Below are 19,887 nucleotides of genomic sequence, written 5' to 3' on the forward strand. Positions count from 1 at the left end.
ATGAAATGTTTAATTTTTCAAAAATATTCCAAGGGAATTGTCTTGTGAGCAGAGCTTAAAGTGTGGGAAAATTAGGCATATGTTTGTTAGTTCATGTTGTATGACATTTATGAAGTTATGTCCTTTTCACACTGTTCTTCCTCACTGAATTTCGCACTAGAAAATTCACATGGAAACGGAATAAGGTAGTGTTTGGAATTTGCAATGAAGGCACGCTCTACTGAGCTTTTCTGATAAGAAGCGGATCTGGGGATTAAATTTACGCAGAAAAATTAGACAAAGCAAAAAGAAAGTTTATCAATTGATTATGCTCTTTTTATGTGTTCAAAGTTGAGTTAGCGGATTTTTTTTTAGTTTTCGACATTTATACGGAATTTTGTTACCGATGGCAACCATTTTTTTTGTGATTACATGGTGAAATAAATCATTGTTCAAGTGTTTAGGTGTAATTTTTACTTATTTTTTACTAAATTATAAAGTATTTCAATTGGATATTACTTTTGCGGCAAATTAAATTTTCTAATCTATCCTAGAAGAATTTTATTACGCATTATTATAATGATACCAAGAAACTTATAGCTTGTTATGGTGCATTAGATTAAAATCTACAACTTTAGTGACACCGGTGACACCACATGGTGGTTCTGAGAATCTCTTGTTTTAGAGAGTAAAGATATCATAAATTATATACAAACAAAATTTTATCTAATAAAATTCTTTGTGAAATACAAAAAATGTACCTAATGTAGGACATCACTTTTCTTTGAGATATCTTTGCTTGAAATTTCTTAAGAACTGAGATTTTTCATGTTTTTTGACATTTTTGAGATTATGCCGAAAATAGACACAGGCTGATCCTAGAGAATACTCAGCTCGTAAAATTTGGATCGACACCAATCCTCATTTTTCGGGCTGATCCCTAAGCCGATCCCTGTGTCTATTTTGGGCTTTACAGTGACTCTGGTGCTGGTTTTACGAACTTCTTCAGTTCTAAAGAATTGAAAGTAACCATTTAAAGGTTTTCAACTTTATCTTATAGTGTAGAATTAAATCAGTTCAGTAGAGTTGGAGATATAGCCATTTAAAGGATGCCATTTGAAGGAGCCATTCAAAGTCGATGTATGACTTAGCTTCAAATATATATTTTCAGATTTTCCCTATGACTGCTCTATCTGATAGTTCCCATACAAACTTGTCATATTTTAAAGTCATCGCACATTACAGGGCAACAAAACGAAAACTTTTTTCGTTTAATGGCAAACCACAGATATTTTCGGAGTCCTTGGTGTATCTTGAACATATGACCCGAAGAAACTTATGGTCCATCACGTCAACTTTTTCAGATATTTTTAAGTAAGGGTTCTTAAGAAATTGATAGAACTATTTTTATGAAACTTGCTTTTTTCAAATAACGGCATATCGTAAGTTGTTGGCGCTAAAGAACGTTTTCTGAAAGAGAACTGAACTCAAGGAACATTTTCCCAAAAGAAACCGTATCCCTATCTCTCTTGTATCCAGATTTTCCTCAAAAATGCTCGAATATTATTTAATTCCGTCAAACGTATTTCCTCGATTGCATCCTTTTGCTGTCTTTAGAGAAATATTCTCCTTAAAAAAGGAGCTAAGTTTGCTGAAGTTCATAGGGATGTAAGGGTACCGTTACTAAAGAAATTTAACAAAAAGTTCTCAGTATAATTAATTAAAACATTTCTTTTATCTGAAATACTCAAAGTATTTAAATAACGGTATCTTTTAGGACCCTGCGATCTTTAGAGGTTTTAATATTCCTTTTTCAAGAAGAATAGTACTGCATAAGAGACATTTCCCTAGATACAATCCTTTTTTTTATGAGTTTGAAGGATCGTAAAAGATTTATAAGGATGATCTGGAAAATTGCAGGGAAAATGAAGTGATAAAGATATGGTTTGTTCCAGGAAAATTTTCTTTGAGTCCTTCTTTACAAATTATTCTTAGAAACGACTAATATACGATTAACCGTTATTGTATAAAAGGAGTTTTGCAAAAAAAATCATTACAATTCTTATAACATATGTTTTATGCTGTAGTACTTTTCTTACATATTTTTGGGGTTGGTCCCGGAACAAAAGTTGCTACCTCTTTGCCAATACCTATTCGATGGTATAGGTCTCATTCGTGGCGAAAGGTTGGACCGTTTTGCCCAATGTCCTTTGAGAATAAGAATATTTTAGACAGAGCTTTTTCTCGGGAATTTAAGCAACTCGCAAAGCCACGGGCACTTTACCAACTTTTCTTAAGTTACTTTTTGTTTATAAAATAAATAAAATATCGCAAAAAACATAAGATGCACAACATATCAAAATTCATATCATCATCATATTAAAAATATTGTATATGATCATTAAAATCTTTTCAAATAACCTAGAAATAATAATTGCTGTCGCTGAGACATTGATGACAAGAAACATTTTGCACAGTTTGGATAAAAGCTTAACATAATATGCTTTTTACGATGTTCTATTTCTTTATGGTGTCAAACAAGAGATTTCTACATTTTTTTAATAGTTTTTCCTACATAAGCGTAGGCAATTGTCTAGTGTGTACAGGCTATTAGTTATTTCACTTAAAAAAAACTAATTATAATTGTTTTTATACCTAAATATTTAATCTCATAATATATTTAACCCACATCACGATCTCTGATTGGCCAGAGCTTTAAGTTTTCAAAACACTGAAAGCTCCGGCCAATTAGAGAACGTGATGATGATGCAATATTCTTACACGGCATTAAATTTACTTTATTTTATTGTCCAAGATATGCTTCTTCCATTGCAACAGAACGACTTGTATTATTATCTCGACTTTGAGAATATAATGTATTTACGTCTCCATAAATACTAAATATTTTGGTAATTTTCAAATATACATTCAATTACAATAATTTTTCAGACATCATTCATCATTTTGCGAGGCTTTTGTGTCTGGTAAAAATGCCAAAAATACATTTTTCTATTTTCACAACAATCTAAGAATATTTTGCGCTACAAATATTGCTCCATCACTCAAGTTCAAATACAATTTTGTTGAATAAAGAGCATTATCGAAATTGGTTGGTTAGTGACTTTCAAAAAAATGTACTAAAAATATTTATAAAAATAATTTCTCAATGTAATTTTACTTCTTTTTTTCAATTCCAATTTTCTAAAAAAAATAGTATTACATTGACAAAATTTGTAATAAGTAATGAAAATGAGGATAAAAAATTAATGGTTTGTCGTCAATATTGGATTCAAAATTAGTCTATAAAGAATTGAGTAAAAATCATCAATTTCAACATAAATTGCAATGGAAATGTTTTATACACAAAATAGAGTGAAAATCTCAGCTGTATGATTAATAGGGGGAGTGACATAAAAGCAACTTTACTTAAACCGGCAAATTTATCTAAAGGCGATGGAGTGGAGAGAGATAGTGCAATGAAAAGCTCTCAAATGACGATAAAAGGGGGTTATTAATGACTTTAAAAGTTTCCATACTCCAAGAGGAGAAGAAAATTTTCCATTTAGATGATATTTCGCAAGTATTTTGAAAAGGGTAATTAAATTTTAAATGCCAAAATTTTCCTAATTCAATGGCATTGTTTAATGATTTTAAAAATTGGAAATGTTTGAGAATTTTCCTTTATACAAAGTCATTTGTCTAAGAAAAAACGTTAAAATGGTAAAGTTATGAAGAAGAAACTAAAGAGTCCCTGGCAGGAAGAAGAAATTTTGTCACGCTATGTTTTCTTTCTTGAGAAGTTTCAAAAAGACGAATTTTATTAGTTAAACACTCGATTAATTATTAGCGAAAGAGGGAATACTTTAGATGAGAAGATGTGCTCAAAGAAATGATGGAACAATTATTTCTGCAACTATTTTTAGATTCTACTAAACAAGAAAATTTCTGTGGTTCCGACGCAATCAAATCATCACATTTCTTAATAAACTTTCAATCGATCCAATAATAAAACAGTTCAAACTCAAATGATTCATCAAAAGTACTTTTGGATGAGATAAAGCATGGGTTTGGTCGGTTTTTTTTGCGTGAAATTGTGTTTTAATGCTTGTAGAAGTATGTTCTTCCTGGGAGATTTACGTAATGCCCAACACACAATAACTTTTGTTTTGTAAATATGTTTTTGACATTTCAGTGAGTGTGAATGAAACGTATATCTAGTCATCTCGCTCTCTCTCATAGGAAATTATGAAAACATGTTTACAAACAATAAAGTTATTGTGCGCTGGGCTAGTCCCCGGCGAGTGGCCTTCAAAGTTGAAGCCAATTTCTTACTTTCACATACAAATGCGTATGGGAATTTTTCTGCACTCGTGATCGTTATGCTAAATATTTAAAAAGTGCGAAGTTTTTCCGTATTATAAGATATCTTTCCGTATGGAGGGATAAATATACTAAATTTTTGTTTAAATAATTTTTTTCCTTGGAGCACTGTGAGCCGAGTCCAAGATCAATTTAGGAATTGGCTTCAAATAGCTCCATATAAAAAGGACAACTTGCCAGACGCTTGGCGCTGGGCATAAATTGACAAACATTAAAAATACATAAAATTGTTTAAATTATTTTGACAAATTAGCATTTTTTTTGTAAATTTTTATTCGAAAATATTTTAGTATAGTCCCCTATGACCTCTAACTTACGTATGTAATTTAATTGAGCAAGCTAATTTTCTCGTAACAATTTGTAGAAATTTTTAATGTTTGAGAGAATAATCTACTCAATACGTAATGATTTTCTTAGTTGAGATAAATTTTTAAACCTTCTTTGAATCTTTTAACCAGCTGAAAAATTGGAATTTTGAAATTTTTCTACTAAGAGTTAAAACAGACTGAGTAGTAACTTTAATGAAAATATCCAGTAATGGCTCCGGCACACCTTTCTCACGACTTTTGCATATATCTATCTCATTTTATCGATTAAGCTAAATTGAATTTGTTGGTGATGTTTAAAAGAAGAAGAAGAGTGGGAAAGAGTAAGATAGACATATAAAGCATGTGAGAAAGAAAAGAATTCGAATTTTGACTTCTTGCAATTTTCCTGATCTAAAAGGTGTACCGGAGCCATAAAAATCGAATTTTAAAATACTATAAATTTTTATTTCATGAAAATAATGAAGTATAACTAAGGGAAAATTAAGAAATAATGAACCATCTTGACATCTTTTGGCGTGGTATAAAACTTTAAAGTGATTTATGAGCAATTTTTGCTTCATTTTATGACCAAATCAATAATATGAAAGTTTGCCTTTAAAATCGTTGTTAACATAAATATCTTTAGTGTATAATTTAGACAAAGGTGGGAAAGCATAGTAATTTATCAGAAGTATTTTCTCACTAATACGATAGGTCGTAAAATCCTTAAATATGAAACTAACTTAATTTTTGTGACGTGAATTCTTTTATTCATAATAAAAACTTTCATGATAAACTTATGTAGTTTATTTCACCTTAATTTGACTAACGACTAAAGTATAAAAGAATATAATTACATAATAAAAGCTAATAATTACAATGTATTTGCGATGTTCCTTATAAGCATTGCTGATGAATAAATATCTATAATTATCTATCTAAGTTGATAATTTTCTCTTAAAGCTGTATACTTGATTTTTTTTTAATAAATATAATTAAATGGGCATAATAAATTTTTTTAGAAGCTCTGAAACAAATTATATAATTTTTATAGGTTTCAAGTTCTAGAGAATATTTCGGCTTTTTTTAAGTTAATAAAATAAAGTTATCTACATTGTTACTTACTTATAATTCTCATACCATATGGTCATAGAAATTCAATGTTACTGGAATACTTAAAATAAATTATGAAAGAAACTTTCAACTTTGCATTGTACTTTAATCTCATAAAATTAAATAAACTATAATCTAACGCTTTAAAAATTTTAATTGGTTTGATGTATTTGCTAGATGAAATTTTTAACATAAACAATCTACAAAATAATCTGTTTTTTACAATTCATATTCAAAATATTCAAAAATCAGATAGCTTAATTTCCTTGGAAATTATAGTTAATATATAAAAACTGTTTTTTTTTAGACTTAAAAATAAATAAAATAATATTATTTCATTTTTCAAGATTTAAAACATTTTTGGAACATTACATAGGCATTTTTGGGGCATCTTAGCCTGAATTGTACCTGTTTATTAGCTGCTCATAATGGAGTACTTTGTCACAAAAAAACATTCTTCATGTCTTGATAAATAAAAAATCCGATGTAAATCAATAATGTGAAATGAATATGAAGAGAATACGTAAAATTCTAATAAATATTAGAAGATGGGGCAGTTTCTCGAAGTCGAAATTATTTTTAACACTTTTCACAACGTCTAACGTTTATGAACCTTATAATACTAAACTTGCTAAGTCTATTTAGGTTCTTTAGGTATCCGAAAATATACAATTCCTTTCTCATATGTTGATTTATTATCCAAAGGGGTGGTAAAGCCAGGCTTTACAAAGTGATCGATCTCGTGACTTAGATCCTATCCTATACCTTCAAAAGTACCTTCGCATTATTTACCGTTTAGCTGTTCTCAACGGATTTGCCCAAAATTGTTTAAAGCGTAAAAGAATTGGTTTTCGGACAAAAATTACTTATCGGTTCATAAAACCGATTTGAACTGATTCGTATTTCACTCAAAAAATTTCCCAAAATGCCTTAGGAGTAATATAATAATTGAATTTCGGACAAAAATTAGTTATCAGTTAAATCGGTTCATTACCGATTCAAAACCGATTGGAATTGGTTGAGGTTTATCAGGAAATCCAAGACTCATTTAATTTACAATAACGTAACTGTTTCGAATCTTTTGGGACTCACTCAGGGTACCCAAAGAAAAATGTGAATACTATGAGAAAAACAACTTTTTTAGACTGTTGTATAATTGAGAAAATCAGATTTTTTGTGAATTATTACAAAGATTGTTTTTGCATGAGCTTAATGGATTCCCAGAAATTAAATAATTTTGATCAAAAAATTATAAAATTGGCTCACTGGATACATATTTTTACGATCCGGAAAGAGTTTATAGTGCGTTACCATGTGATTTATATGAGATATAACAAGATTTTAACATTTGATTGGCTATGTTATTCTTCCCTATTCGAAATTTTGGTTTTCTGGATTTCGTTTTTGGGATTTTGACCTTTTCGCGATTTTAGTGTTCAGAACTTTGGTCGGGACACAATTTTTACTTAGCGGAAACCACTAATTTTTTCCTGACATTGCCCCGCAGTGTAATACTTTCAGACTTTTTACTATTCAAATGAAATCATAGACCTCATCATAGGTCAATTGAATCCACGAATCCTTATTGCTGTTTTTATTAAGCTTAAACCTAACTGAAACTCATGAGATATACTAAGCTTTGGTTTTGTTTATAATATTTTTGTAAAACTTTTTTAAAAGTTCTATATGCAATTCATATCTGAACTTCCCCATTCTCGCTTACAAACAAATCTCAAATTCGTATATTGACAAGACTTATAATTTAAAGATTTTCTTGAAAAATTACATCAAAATGTTTGCTTGTTTTCCATTTGTTTGTTATATCTCTTATCGACGTAGAGATCAAACGGTAAGACATATCGACATCCGATCACCGACGACCCTCATGGACATTATCTATGGATCTGCCTTTTAATTTTAAGGCTCCAGTGGTATTTTTCAATATATATAATTCGATTATAATAATCGATATCTATAACCGAGAAATTTCTCCAATTGAATTTTCAAAAATAAAAAATAAATCATTCTTAAAGAGTTTATTTCCCAACTGATTTGGTCAAGATTGGATTCAATTTAAAGATCTTGAAATGTCCAACCCTATTATTAGACTACATCGCAGTTCTAATCGGAAAATAATCGATACAGTATCGACGGTAATAGGGGTAAGTTTTGTTCTTATTTTTAAATGAAGCTGGAGGTTATTATGATATAATTAAGCTCAATCAAATTACATCGTGATAAGGCTCAATTTCATTTAAAAACAGGAGAAAAAAATCTAATTTCGAAGCTACTCCAATTCAAAGGTACCCCACTTCCCTCTAGAACTAGAACTTTACTGTAAATTCAATTTATACTATCTCCATTCGAATTTCGGATTATTTTACAACGATTTTATAAACCATTTTCAATTCTTAGTAAATCGATAAGAACAATAAAATGATGACGCAGGAAAATTTTCAGAGTACCTACTTGAACTTGAACTTGTGAATTCGGCGATTTTCCGCAAAATTGGGATGATTTTCCATCATTTCGCTATATATTAGTGCTTTAAACTCTTCCTGTTGCTGGAATACCACGTACACGTATTGATTTCCTCGTGTGTGCGATGTCTTACAACTTTCTCACTACTAACATTTTTCTCTACTCCTTTCTTTTGTCTTTTTTTCTTTTATAATACTTTGAGTAACTTTTGTTTTAGCTTTATAGCTTTTGTGGGTAATAAAAATTGTTTCCAACTTATGGCACGATGCAATTCGATTAAGGCACGACCCAAGGGCCCCTGAATTACAAAGCTCAAGGCTCTGTCCATTTAGCTAATGAGACCTCTAGTAAACCTTACAAATGATTTTAGGAAGAATTTTGTCTCAAGCATCATCCTAATTCCGGACACGCCTCTTACTCCTTTTGGTGAAAGACATTAAAGATTTGTTTGAGGTGGGAGTTCTTAACGTGTTCTGGAGGTACATGAAGAAAGACAGGACTAGACAACCTTTTCCTTGTACAGTTTTACCCTATTCTATGTCTATTTAGCTTTATCTCTTCAAGTATCGTGAAAAATATGCGTCTGATCGAAAAGAATTTCAAAGTAAAAGTGATTGAAATGATGAGAATAAACTTTTTCAGTGCCATTTCTATGGACAATCAATCAATGACTGGGTATTGTGGCTGCAATAAAAAACGGCATTGAATAAACGAGTAGTAAAAAGTCAAAATTGGTCAGCAAAAAATTCGAAATGATCAGTAAAAAATAAAAAAATGGTCAGTAAAAAATAAAAAAAAGGCAGCAAAAGTATAAAAAGATCAGTAAAAATTAAAAAAGAGCAGTATACTTTATTAAAAGCGGTCAGTAAAAAATGAAAAGTGGTCAGCAAAAATAAAAAGTGGTGAGTAGAAAATAAAAAGTGATCAGCAAAAAATTAAAAGTGATCAGCAAAAAATTAAAATTGAACAGTAAAAAATAAAATTTGATCAGTAGAAAATAAAATGTTATCAATAGAAAATAAAAAGTGGTCAGTAAAAAATTAAAAATGGTCAATAAAAAATTAAAATTGATCAGTAAAAAATAAAATTTGATCAGTAAAAAATAAAAAGTGATCAGTAAAAAAATAAAAAGTGATCAGTTAAAAATTTAAAATGAGCAGTAGAAAATAAAATTTGTTTAGTAAAAAATTAAGTCGTCAGTAAAAAGTTCAATAAAAAATAAGAAATTAAAAATATTCAATTCAGTAAAAAATTGGTCAGTAAAAAATTAGAAATGAGCAGTAATTTTCTTCATTTTCAAGTGAAATTTCGCACATCTAGAGCCTAAAGCAAACTTTAAGAGGGTGTTAAATAAGAGGCCTCTATCTCTCATAGTTTCCAAGGGTTTGCGGAATCTTTGTCTTTTTCCATTTTGTTTTTTTTTCCAATTTGTCTTTGGAATCTTTGTCTTCGGTAACCTTTGTTTTTGGAAACATTGTCTCTGGAAATCTTGTCTTTTATATATTTTAAACAAATAGATTTTATTAAATAAAATAATGATATTACAATGGTGTTGTTTGAAGTTTTTAGTTACGTCCTTCAGGGCAAAGGGAAATTTTCTGTGTTTTGGGAAATTTTTAGTTTCGTCTTTTGGGGCAAAGGGAAATTTTCTGTTTTGAGAAATTTTTAGTTTCATTATTTAGGGCAAATCGAAATTTTCTGTTTCGGGAAATTTTTAGTTTCGTCCTTTAGGACAAGGGTGTTTTGGGAAGTTAACAGTATCACCTGTCGGGACAAAGGGAAATTTTCTGTTTTTGGGAGGCTTATAGTTTCGTTCTTCAGGGCAAAGGAAAATTTTCTGTGTTTTGGGAATGTTTTAGTTTTGCCTTGTGGGGCAAAGGGAAATTTTCTGTGTTTTGGGAACTTACCAGTATCATCTGTCGGGGCAAAGGGAAATTTTTTGTTTCGTTATTTAGGGCAAAGGGAAATTTTCTGTATTTTGGGAAATTTTTAGTGTCGTCCTTTGGGGCAAAGGGAAATTTTCTGTTTTGGGAAATTTTTAGTTTCGTTATTTAGGACAAGGGTGTTTTGGGAAGTTAACAGTATCACCTGTCGGGACAAAGGGAAATTTTCTGTTTTTGGGAGGCTTTTAGTTTCGTCCTTCAGGGAAAAGGGAAATTTTCTGTGTTTTGGGAAGTTATCAAAAAACAAAAGTTACCGAAGACAAAGATTCCAAAGAAAAAACTGGGAAAAACAAAAGTGTAAAAAACAAAACGGAAAAAACGAAGATTCCCGATCCCGAAGGAAATGCACCTCTATAAGCTGATTTAGGATTATCACTGGCTTAATTCTTCGCTGACCAATTTATATTTTTTACTGACCAATTTTAATTTTTTACTGATCAACTCGAATATATCTACTGATCAATTCGAAGTTTTTACTAACCAAATTTAACTATTTACTGACAAAATTGAAAATTTTTGCTGATTATTTCGAATTATTTGCTGATCAAATTTGATTTTCTGCTGACCACTCTTGACTTTTTACTGACCATTTGTTTTTTGCCATAAAAAACTGCCCTGAAGTTTAAAAATGAGATCACTTGAGGCACTTCATCAAGAATAGTCAAATCATTTTAAAAACTTGTAAACACTGCACGATATTGCGTGAAAGTTGTAATTTAGAATGTTGGAAATCTTGTGCATGAATCTTTCTAGGTATGTTCCAACGCGTCTCTGGGGCTTCAGTGGCCACGTCCAGACCATCATTCACAGTATTGTGGGGCGTGTAAAGTGCCCATGGCCATTGGGAGAGAGAATCTACCTTAAATTGGCCGACAATTCAACCCTCACGTATGATCTCTATCAACCATTGATTGAGCATGAGGATGACATAACTGTGGCCATTTGTCCGGGAATTGGAAATACTTCCGAAAGTGTCTATATCCGGACTTTTGTCCACTATGCCCAGTGTCATGGGTACCGGTGTGCTGTGCTCAATCACATTGGTGCTCTTCAGAGTGTCCAGGTGACATCAACGAGAATCTTCACTTATGGCCACACTGGAGACTTCACCGAAATGATCAATAGTCTAACCAAAAGATATCCGTCCACAAATATCGTGGCTGTAGGCTTTAGTTTGGGTGGGAATCTCGTGACCAAGTACATGGGTGAAGCTGATGTATCACGGCCCAAGAATATCATTGGTGGTGTCTCCATTTGTCAAGGATACAATGCCGTTGAGTAAGTAGACAACATTTTTTAATGATTCCATTGGAGACTTTCTCTCTAATTCGCAATTAATGTCAATTTCAAATAAAAATTTCATGGAGAGAATTTTATTTTCCATCAAATTAAATTATATTTCTCCTCCTAAAGAGACATTTTCATCAATTTTCATGTGTTCATAAATAATCAAATAAAGATAATTTTGAGTGGGATATATATTTGTTATGAAATGAAAATGAAGTTTTGGTGAGGAGAAGAGAGCTTTCACTCTTAATAGCCCCATTTCGATGCACAAATCCCAATGTCGCTTCAAACATAATTAATTATTTTGTAAATTAATGTGGATGGCGCGTGTGTGTGTAATGTTGCATAAATCCAAAGACTCATCACAAAGGCATTTTCCCAATTTCATCATTTAACACTATCTATTGCCCTTTTGATTGTTTTTCCGTTGGTTTTCAAAGGTTTTTTTTTATGAAACTGATGACTTTTCAAAAAATTAATTAAAGAAAATGTGTTTGTCATAGCGAAGGATCATAATTAATATCTATTTTCTTAAAATAGGGTTATATTAAGCCCTTAACGTTAAAAATCCAGGACATATATTTTGCAAGATGGTTAAAGAATTTTTTTGAAAAGTAAGGTTATGGCGTGCCTAACCTAAAAAACAATCTAGAATAAAAAGTCAAAAAGCATTCTTAATAACCTTAATAATACCTTAAACATTTGAAACACAATTAAAGCGAATTTTTGAGGTGTTCGTTTTAAAACAATTTAACATTTCAGAATATCCGAATTCTAACCTGAAATAGTTAGGGTATAATGGGATAATTGTGAACAGAATACAGTAGAGTCTCGCTATAGGCCATCGCTCTATAGTCCACAATTTATCGACCGTTGATTTCAAAACACTGATTTTAAGTTAGGTTATGTTTTTTAGTATGCGACATGCATAATTATTTTAATATTTTTGGCAAACTTTATTAAGTAGTTGTGATAATTGTGATCCACAATGAAGAGAGCAAGGACAAGTACCACAATCGCAAAGAAAGTGGAAGCCGTCGAGCAATTTCAATACTAAAAACCGTTGATAATTTTAAAAAATTACATGGACTATAGTGCGACCCAAGTGTCAAATTTGAAACCAAATATGGACTATAGCGAGACTCTACTGTATATATTAAAATTTTAGGATTTTGTCACAGCCACATGAGTAAAAGAAAGAGACCACGATATAGTGCTTTTCTTTTTGCTAACTTCGTTTTTTCTTTGCCCATCTGAAACACTGATGCAATTTTAAAAATTTAAAATTAGATTCTGTGCAAAATTACCACATTCTATCCTGTGACAAAATAGACGGACTTTAAGATTTACCTCTTAAATTCTTTTTCTATGATATTCAATTCTGCTGATTGGAACCGAAAATGACAGATAAAAACTCATACGATAAGAAAAATTTTTGACTTTCTCGTGTGTTTGACAGCTGTCACTTGAATATTGGAAAGCCGAATGTCAGAGAGATGTGGATATGAAGTTGAACTCTTTCTTAAATGTCTACCTTTCCAAATTTTTTTCCATGGGTAAAATGAGGTAATTTGGAACCATTTACAATTTTGGACATTTGAGATTTTCTCATCGTTTTAGAAATTCAAAAGGAAGAAAAGCTGTTCCATTTCTTCTTAATCATCTTTTTCTTCTATTTCGCGGTCTTTGTTTTCTCTTAGCTCATATGAAACAATGAGGAAATCTCAAATGTCCCAATTTGTAAATGGTTCCAAATTACCTCATTTTACCCTACGGCTTATTTATCAAATTAATTTTTTTGAATTTTTTTTTCCATTTTTACATTTGTGACAGAAGATTTAAGAATATGTATTTTTTAATTAGGGGTGTAGTTTTAAAATTCTCGAGTCGAAAAACAATTTAAGCTACGCCCTTTTTAAGTTATAACCTACCTACATTGTTGTAGGTGTACTTGTAAAGTTCAATGATATTGAGTAAAAATTCACAAATTGTTTTTAAGCTTTCAGTATTCTTTGAACCAATACTTTCCACATATTTTCTAATTTTATTCCTAAACATTAAGAAAAAGAGTGGCAAAACGTCCCAGGCTTTGCGAAGTGCTCGAACTCGTGACTTAGATGCTAATCCCTCAAAAGTACTTTCGCATCATTTATCTTTTATCAGTTCTCAGCCAATTTAAACCGATTTGCAAATCACTCGAAAGATCCCATAATTTTTTTTTTTAAATTTTAATAGGTTCATAAGCGGTTCACAATCAATTTGAACGGATTTAAATCACAAAACATTGCCCAAAATAACTTAGGACTAATATAATTGAATTTTGAATAAACATTAGTAATCGGTTATGAATCGATTCATTACCGGTTCGAAACCGATTGGAACCGGTTCAGTTTTGTCGGAAATACCAAGACCTTTCCAATAAGCCCAAATATGACCCCATTCGCTTGATAAATGCGCTCTTTAGGGACTTTTTAACCCGTGACCTTGAAAAACCGTTATTAAGAATGATTCAACGGTATTTTCACACCTGGTCAATTGTCCGCCTGGGTAATCTCTAAATCGTATCCAAAAATGAAAAAATCTCACGACACGACGCATTTTCCAGCAATCCAAAAAAAAACATAGTTTTGGTGAGGAAGGGGAGGGGTGGGGGAAAATGAGGGGCATGTTAATGATCCTTGGGTCGACTTATGGGGGGTTCCTCTAGAGCTGCCGACAGAGGGACATTTCTCAGAAATCATCTGAAACGCAAAGGTTTGTTGAGAAAAGTGGTCTCCGGGGAGTGAAAAAGTCGAGGGATTATAAGCCTGCTCTCTCCGTGGAGTTCGAGCAGTAAAATTATGAGCTTTAAACACCAACGCAAGTGGTTCAGTTTGCGAGGGAAATGATAGCATCGTGTTGCCTTTTTATGGGAGGGGCTTCAATGGATCAGTAGATAGAGCATATTGCACCTATTAATCGAAAGTCTCTGATTCGAACGACGTATCAGTTACATCGCACCCAATGCCTAAAAAAAATTCTCTAGTGGTAATTTTATTTCAGGCTTATCTGGCTAAGTACACTGCCACTGTACTGATCAAAACGAAACTTAGTAAATGAAATGCGGAAGAAGTCTTAGTTCGAAATCGCACGAGGAAAACTCGACACGATTAAGATTTTTTTTATCATTATCACATTAACAGTCTTGTCTTCCCTTTTGCATTGCGTTATCCTTTTTTTATAATTTGATAAATCTTACAGTGGGCGTGGCTTATTTGTTTTTCAAATAACAATTCTGGGAGTGGCTCTGTGGCCTACTCTTTTAATTCCACACTCTTATTAAACATAAAAAAGTAACATTGTAGGGTAAGTGTGCCAAATTTCGGCATAGTTGCATATAAGCACCGAAGTCCTAAGTTTGAAATGCAATATTTTTAATTCATATTGATATTTTTTGTTACTTTCTTTTCGGGAGGATTGTGTGGAACATTGAAAACTAATTTATCATCTTTGTTTTCCTTATATCATCTCCTAAAATATTGAAAAATTAATAAAAATATAGACATTGCTTTGGGTAGTATTCCGGTCACTTTGAGTGAAATATCGGCCACCTTTTTTCTGACCACCTTTTTTCTGGCCACCTTTTGTAATGCAACGGATAGAAAATTTCAAAATGTCAAACGGAACGAGTTTAATATTTAGTTTAATACGTTTATATTACCCACAAGCTCTGATATCTTCCGTGTAATTTGTCTTGAAGACCTGAAGAGTAGCATCTCAAATTTACGCGCAGATTCTCATAGCAATTTGCCCTTCCTGAACTCTTCCAAGGCTTTTTCTACATCATCTTTTACATAGAAGCGATGGCTTTTTTCTCTGGACATTTTAGAACTCAGAAATTGAAAAAAAAATAAAATGAATAAGAAATTTAGGAAAGCAAATGATGTTGCCGGAATAAGCAACATTACTACTTTTTTATGCGAAATGCAGGATCCAGCTGGGAAATTTTACCCGAAATTTAAAGATTGATTCATTATTAACATAAACAGAAACAATCTTTAATGAAAACTAATCAATTTTCATGAAAAACACCTAAGCAAAACCTTTTGCACTTCACCACAAATCAGAAAACTGCTAGAAACACAATCGATCTGTCACATTTTTTGGAAGACTCTTTCCACACTGAGTTTTTACAACGAAATTTAAATTCAACTTATACCTAAAATTTAACGGTCTTTGTGTTAATACATCCTAAAATGAATAAATATTTAAAACCAAAATGAATTCATTGACTATTCGAAGATTACATACATAATTTTAATTAATTTATTTGCATGGCTGAAATTACACTCAAAGTGGCCGGAATTAGAAGCTGGCCGAAATTTGGCACACTTCCCCTATCTACTTTTGATATCTACAATTTAAGTAAAGGCGTCTATACATTGGGAGCAATTTTCGTCAAAAATTGCGTTTTTGACAGAAATTTGACGTTTCCCCTTACAACACTGCAGGGAATTTCCTTCAAAAAAGCATTTTTTGACAAAAATTGCTCCCAATGTGTAGAGGCCATAAAGCCATAAAAGGCGTTGAACTTTTCTGCAAAGGGCGTGGCCTAATTAGAAAGTCCAATAATACTGCCCTATAAAATTTTTCTAAAAAAAAATACAATAGTAATGATAAGTTTTCGGGATTAAATAGATAAATGAAATTAAAACAATTATTAGGTGCAATAGATAGTTTAAAAAAAAGTTATCTGATGTAATTGGGATTTTTTAGAGAGGTGTTGGTGTGGGTTTAATGAGTGAGGAATTGAGTAGAGTTCTTTCGCATGGCAGGGCGACAAATTGGCTGCTCAATTGGCAGAACTTCCGCCGCTTCTATCTCTACGTCATGACGGAGAATGTGAAGCAGATCATCATGAAGCACCGGCAGATGCTACTGTCGGATGAACTGAAGCAGCGATGCAAGCTCAACGAACGCGACATTGTGGCAGCAGCCACTCTCCCAGAATTGGATGAAGCCTACACAAGACGTGTCCATAACTTTCAGTCCGTGACTGAGTTGTACAAATGGAGTTCATCCATCAACTATCTCCAGAACATTGACACCCCAATGGTCTTCTTTAATGCCAAAGATGATCCCCTGGTGCCAGCGGATCTGCTAAAGCCCATCCGGGAATTTGCATGTGAGTATTATTAATCAATTTGTGTTGCGCAACTCTCTTTCACTATAATAATGGCGATTTTTCAACCAATTGACCCATCAGTCGGAAAATTTATTTAACCCCTAATTCACATTGGCAAATTGCCTTAGAGGGAACAGTAATTTAATTAATTTAGATATTCATGTGATCGTCAAACTATTTCAACTCAATTCACCGATGATTTATTTTTAATGGCATTTTTATCAGTGATAGTTAGATGCTGTGAAGTGTATAACCCTGAAACTACTTCATATTAGTCCAATCGACGTTTTATATTGAATAAGCATGAAATTTCTAAATAATTTATCACCTTCGATGGAAGTTATCCATTCATTATTAGATAATAATTGATGATGAAAGTAATTTATTATTATTTTTTTAAATTCCGGAAAGACAGTTTTTAGTTAAATTTCCCATGAAATAAACAATAAAATGCACCCATAACATTTTGATATTTTTATACAGCAAAAATTGGAAATCGAATTTTTATATCACTGACGAATTTAGGGTAATACGGAAAATGTTTATATACTATAAAATATTTTCTTTGGAAATATTAAGTCAAAATTTTAAAGAACTGATCAGCTTGTACTAAATGCTAAACACGTAAAATAAAGCTGTCTTAAGATTTTTACAGTAAATCTTACGATTATTTTTTTTTTGTTTGAGAAAACAGTGATTAAGTAAAATTCGACATGATTTATACAAAAACTTCCAGAGACTGTAGAATATTTTTTTAGAACAAATAGCGTGAAAGGAACACCTATTGACATTAAAAATTTATCATGCCATACTTATTGACACTTTCAGTACCGATTTAGGATATGAAATTTGAACATCTCTTTTTATAAGAAAAGGTAGATTACATAAAAAAATATCATAATTACTTGCATTTTACTAGATACACTAACCCATTCCTTACCATGGTATTATACATCATACGCAAATTGAGTGATTTTAGATGATTTATTCCTCGGAAATTGCTACCCGAATTGCTGTCGGGAATGGATTTTTAGTAATTTTAGCCTTTGAATTACTTAGGAAAAATAGTCCGACAGAGATGAAAATACATTTTGTTATTGTTTTCTTGCTTCGCGGAAGGTCATGCAAAATTTTTGCTCAAAATGGTGAACGGAAAATTCGACCTCCCGTCGAATTTATTAAAATTGGCCTCTTTCTCTATTCTGATTTGAACTCTAGTTGCCAATTTGTTTTCTTGGATAGTTACTCTATCTAAATCTAAAGAGTTTGTAATGAATTAATGCACAGAAATAAAATTCAGTGACCGGTAAGACGTGTGTTTGAGGGCGAATCCCCGCGCCTCCATAATAGATAAAAAATTTCTTTTCAAAAAAAAATCATCTATTTATCTGTAAGAAACTAATCCCAAAATATGAACATTCTATCTCAAATATTTCTGGTTACATTGACTGAATTGGTTAAATAAATTTCATAATTTTGACAAAAGTGTCAATAGGGGTTTTTCCCTGTCGAAAAGGTGTTCCTTCGACCCTACTAAAATAATAAACTTTCACAACATAAAAAAATCCCTAAAGTAAATTTCTGACACTACAAATTCCCTACCAGTATTTAAAAACCTTCCTGATGTCGTTTGATAATTTTGAGATTTTTATGACTTTAATTGTCAAATTAAGCGAATCAATATTTCGAATAAATAATTTTGTTACAAAAATTTTAATTCACTTTATGTTACTTAAGTTATGTTTTCTCAATCTATTTATTATTTTTTTTTTCAAAGGGGTACTAAAATCACTGTATACTTCAAAATTTCTTCTGAATTTATTTGAACAATTTTTCTATGTGATATTTTTTAGTACATGCGTGTACTAATTGTATATTTTCCAGTTTATATGACTAGATTCAGAATTATCAAGAACCACACACTTTCTCCTTGGAATGTACAAAGAAAACGGTCTTCAATTAAAGCAAAGTTTTAATGAAAAATATTTTCAAAAACAATAAAAAAAAATATGGTTTTCCCAACAATTTTCTTTATCTTTAATTTATTATACGAAAATTAAAAAAAAGCTTATTTGATTTTTTATTGTTTTCGAAAATAGTTAATTGCTTTGTGGATATGGCGGTTGAATTTATTTTCTTGGTGAAAAATGTTCTGCTGAAAAACGCAAATAAAAATAATTTTCCTAATTAAACTTTCTGCATTTTATTCTAAACTTTATTTGCATTTGAATCATCCGCAGATAGCGACATTTCGCAACTGAAGCTGAATTTTTCAAGTGCAAAAACTGTTGCAAACAATTAGAAATATCATTATTCAAAAAATGTTCTTTTTCATTAAATGATAGTTTTTTTTCATAAAAAATGAATGAAAATGAATGAATTATCCAACGTATAGTACAAAATCATACAACTATGTGCTTCTTTTTGAAATTTTTCTTGAATATTCACCAAAATTATTGAGATAAATTGAATGAGATTTCTATCTAGCATAACTACACATCTGTGAAATATAACTCCCTGATGAAAAAAAATCCAGGTATCATTGGACAAAGAGAAATTTTTTTGTATTATGTTGCACAAAATTATAAACGAAAGTGTACTAAAATTAGGTCGAAATTGAAAACAAAGATATCGCGATATTCGGCTTCATAATTTCGAAAATCAATTTATCGATTATAGCCCCCCCCCCCTGGTGATGGTAGCACGAAGTTGTAATGTTACCAAAAATTGTAGTACTTCATGGGCCCTTTAATTTGCATAATCAACGATTAAATTCTAATATCTTTAAAGTTCAAATAGTTTGAGTACAGAACACCGATAAAAGAAAAAAAAAGTTCATTAAAATCGGTTAATAAACATGAGATAGAGTCCGGTCAATTTCGATATAGAGGTAAACGAGCTAGCTTCGAACGACTCAAGCTTCGAACAACTCATTTTTTTTTCAACATATTTTAAATGAATTTGCTTCATATAGTAATTATATTTAAATAGCTAGTTGAGTGCTTCAAATTTCCTGAAATGAGTCATGGATCAAATGGATCAAATGGATCAAATCCATTAAGAATGTAGAAAAAAATGAGTTGACCTAAGCTTGAGTCATCCGAAATCGTCGAAATGGCTTTAGGAACACTGCAGATATTATCTGCAGTCAAGACGTTTTTGATTAGAATTTAGTCAGGAAATATCAAGGGGAGTGCGACGGTGCGAGTGCGACCCATCGTGAGAAAAGTAT

The 19,887-nt window shown here is 31.4% G+C and overlaps 1 protein-coding gene across 2 annotated transcripts in view; it reads left to right on the top strand.

Annotated features, from left to right (window-relative positions):
* LOC129805549 (abhydrolase domain-containing protein 2) overlaps positions 1-19,887 on the top strand; it is a 47,011-nt gene that overhangs the window by 16,486 nt on the left and 10,638 nt on the right. The window contains exons 2-3 of one of the 2 annotated variants that reach the window (XM_055853533.1): positions 10,958-11,482; positions 16,288-16,655. In XM_055853533.1, coding sequence (XP_055709508.1) covers positions 10,958-11,482; positions 16,288-16,655 — 893 coding nt within the window. The remainder of the gene's footprint in view (positions 1-10,957; positions 11,483-16,287; positions 16,656-19,887) is intronic. The other variant, XM_055853534.1, reaches the window with a different exon arrangement.

This window comes from Phlebotomus papatasi, chromosome 3 (genome assembly GCF_024763615.1).
Source record: "Phlebotomus papatasi isolate M1 chromosome 3, Ppap_2.1, whole genome shotgun sequence".
Taxonomy (NCBI): Eukaryota; Metazoa; Arthropoda; class Insecta; order Diptera; family Psychodidae; genus Phlebotomus; species Phlebotomus papatasi.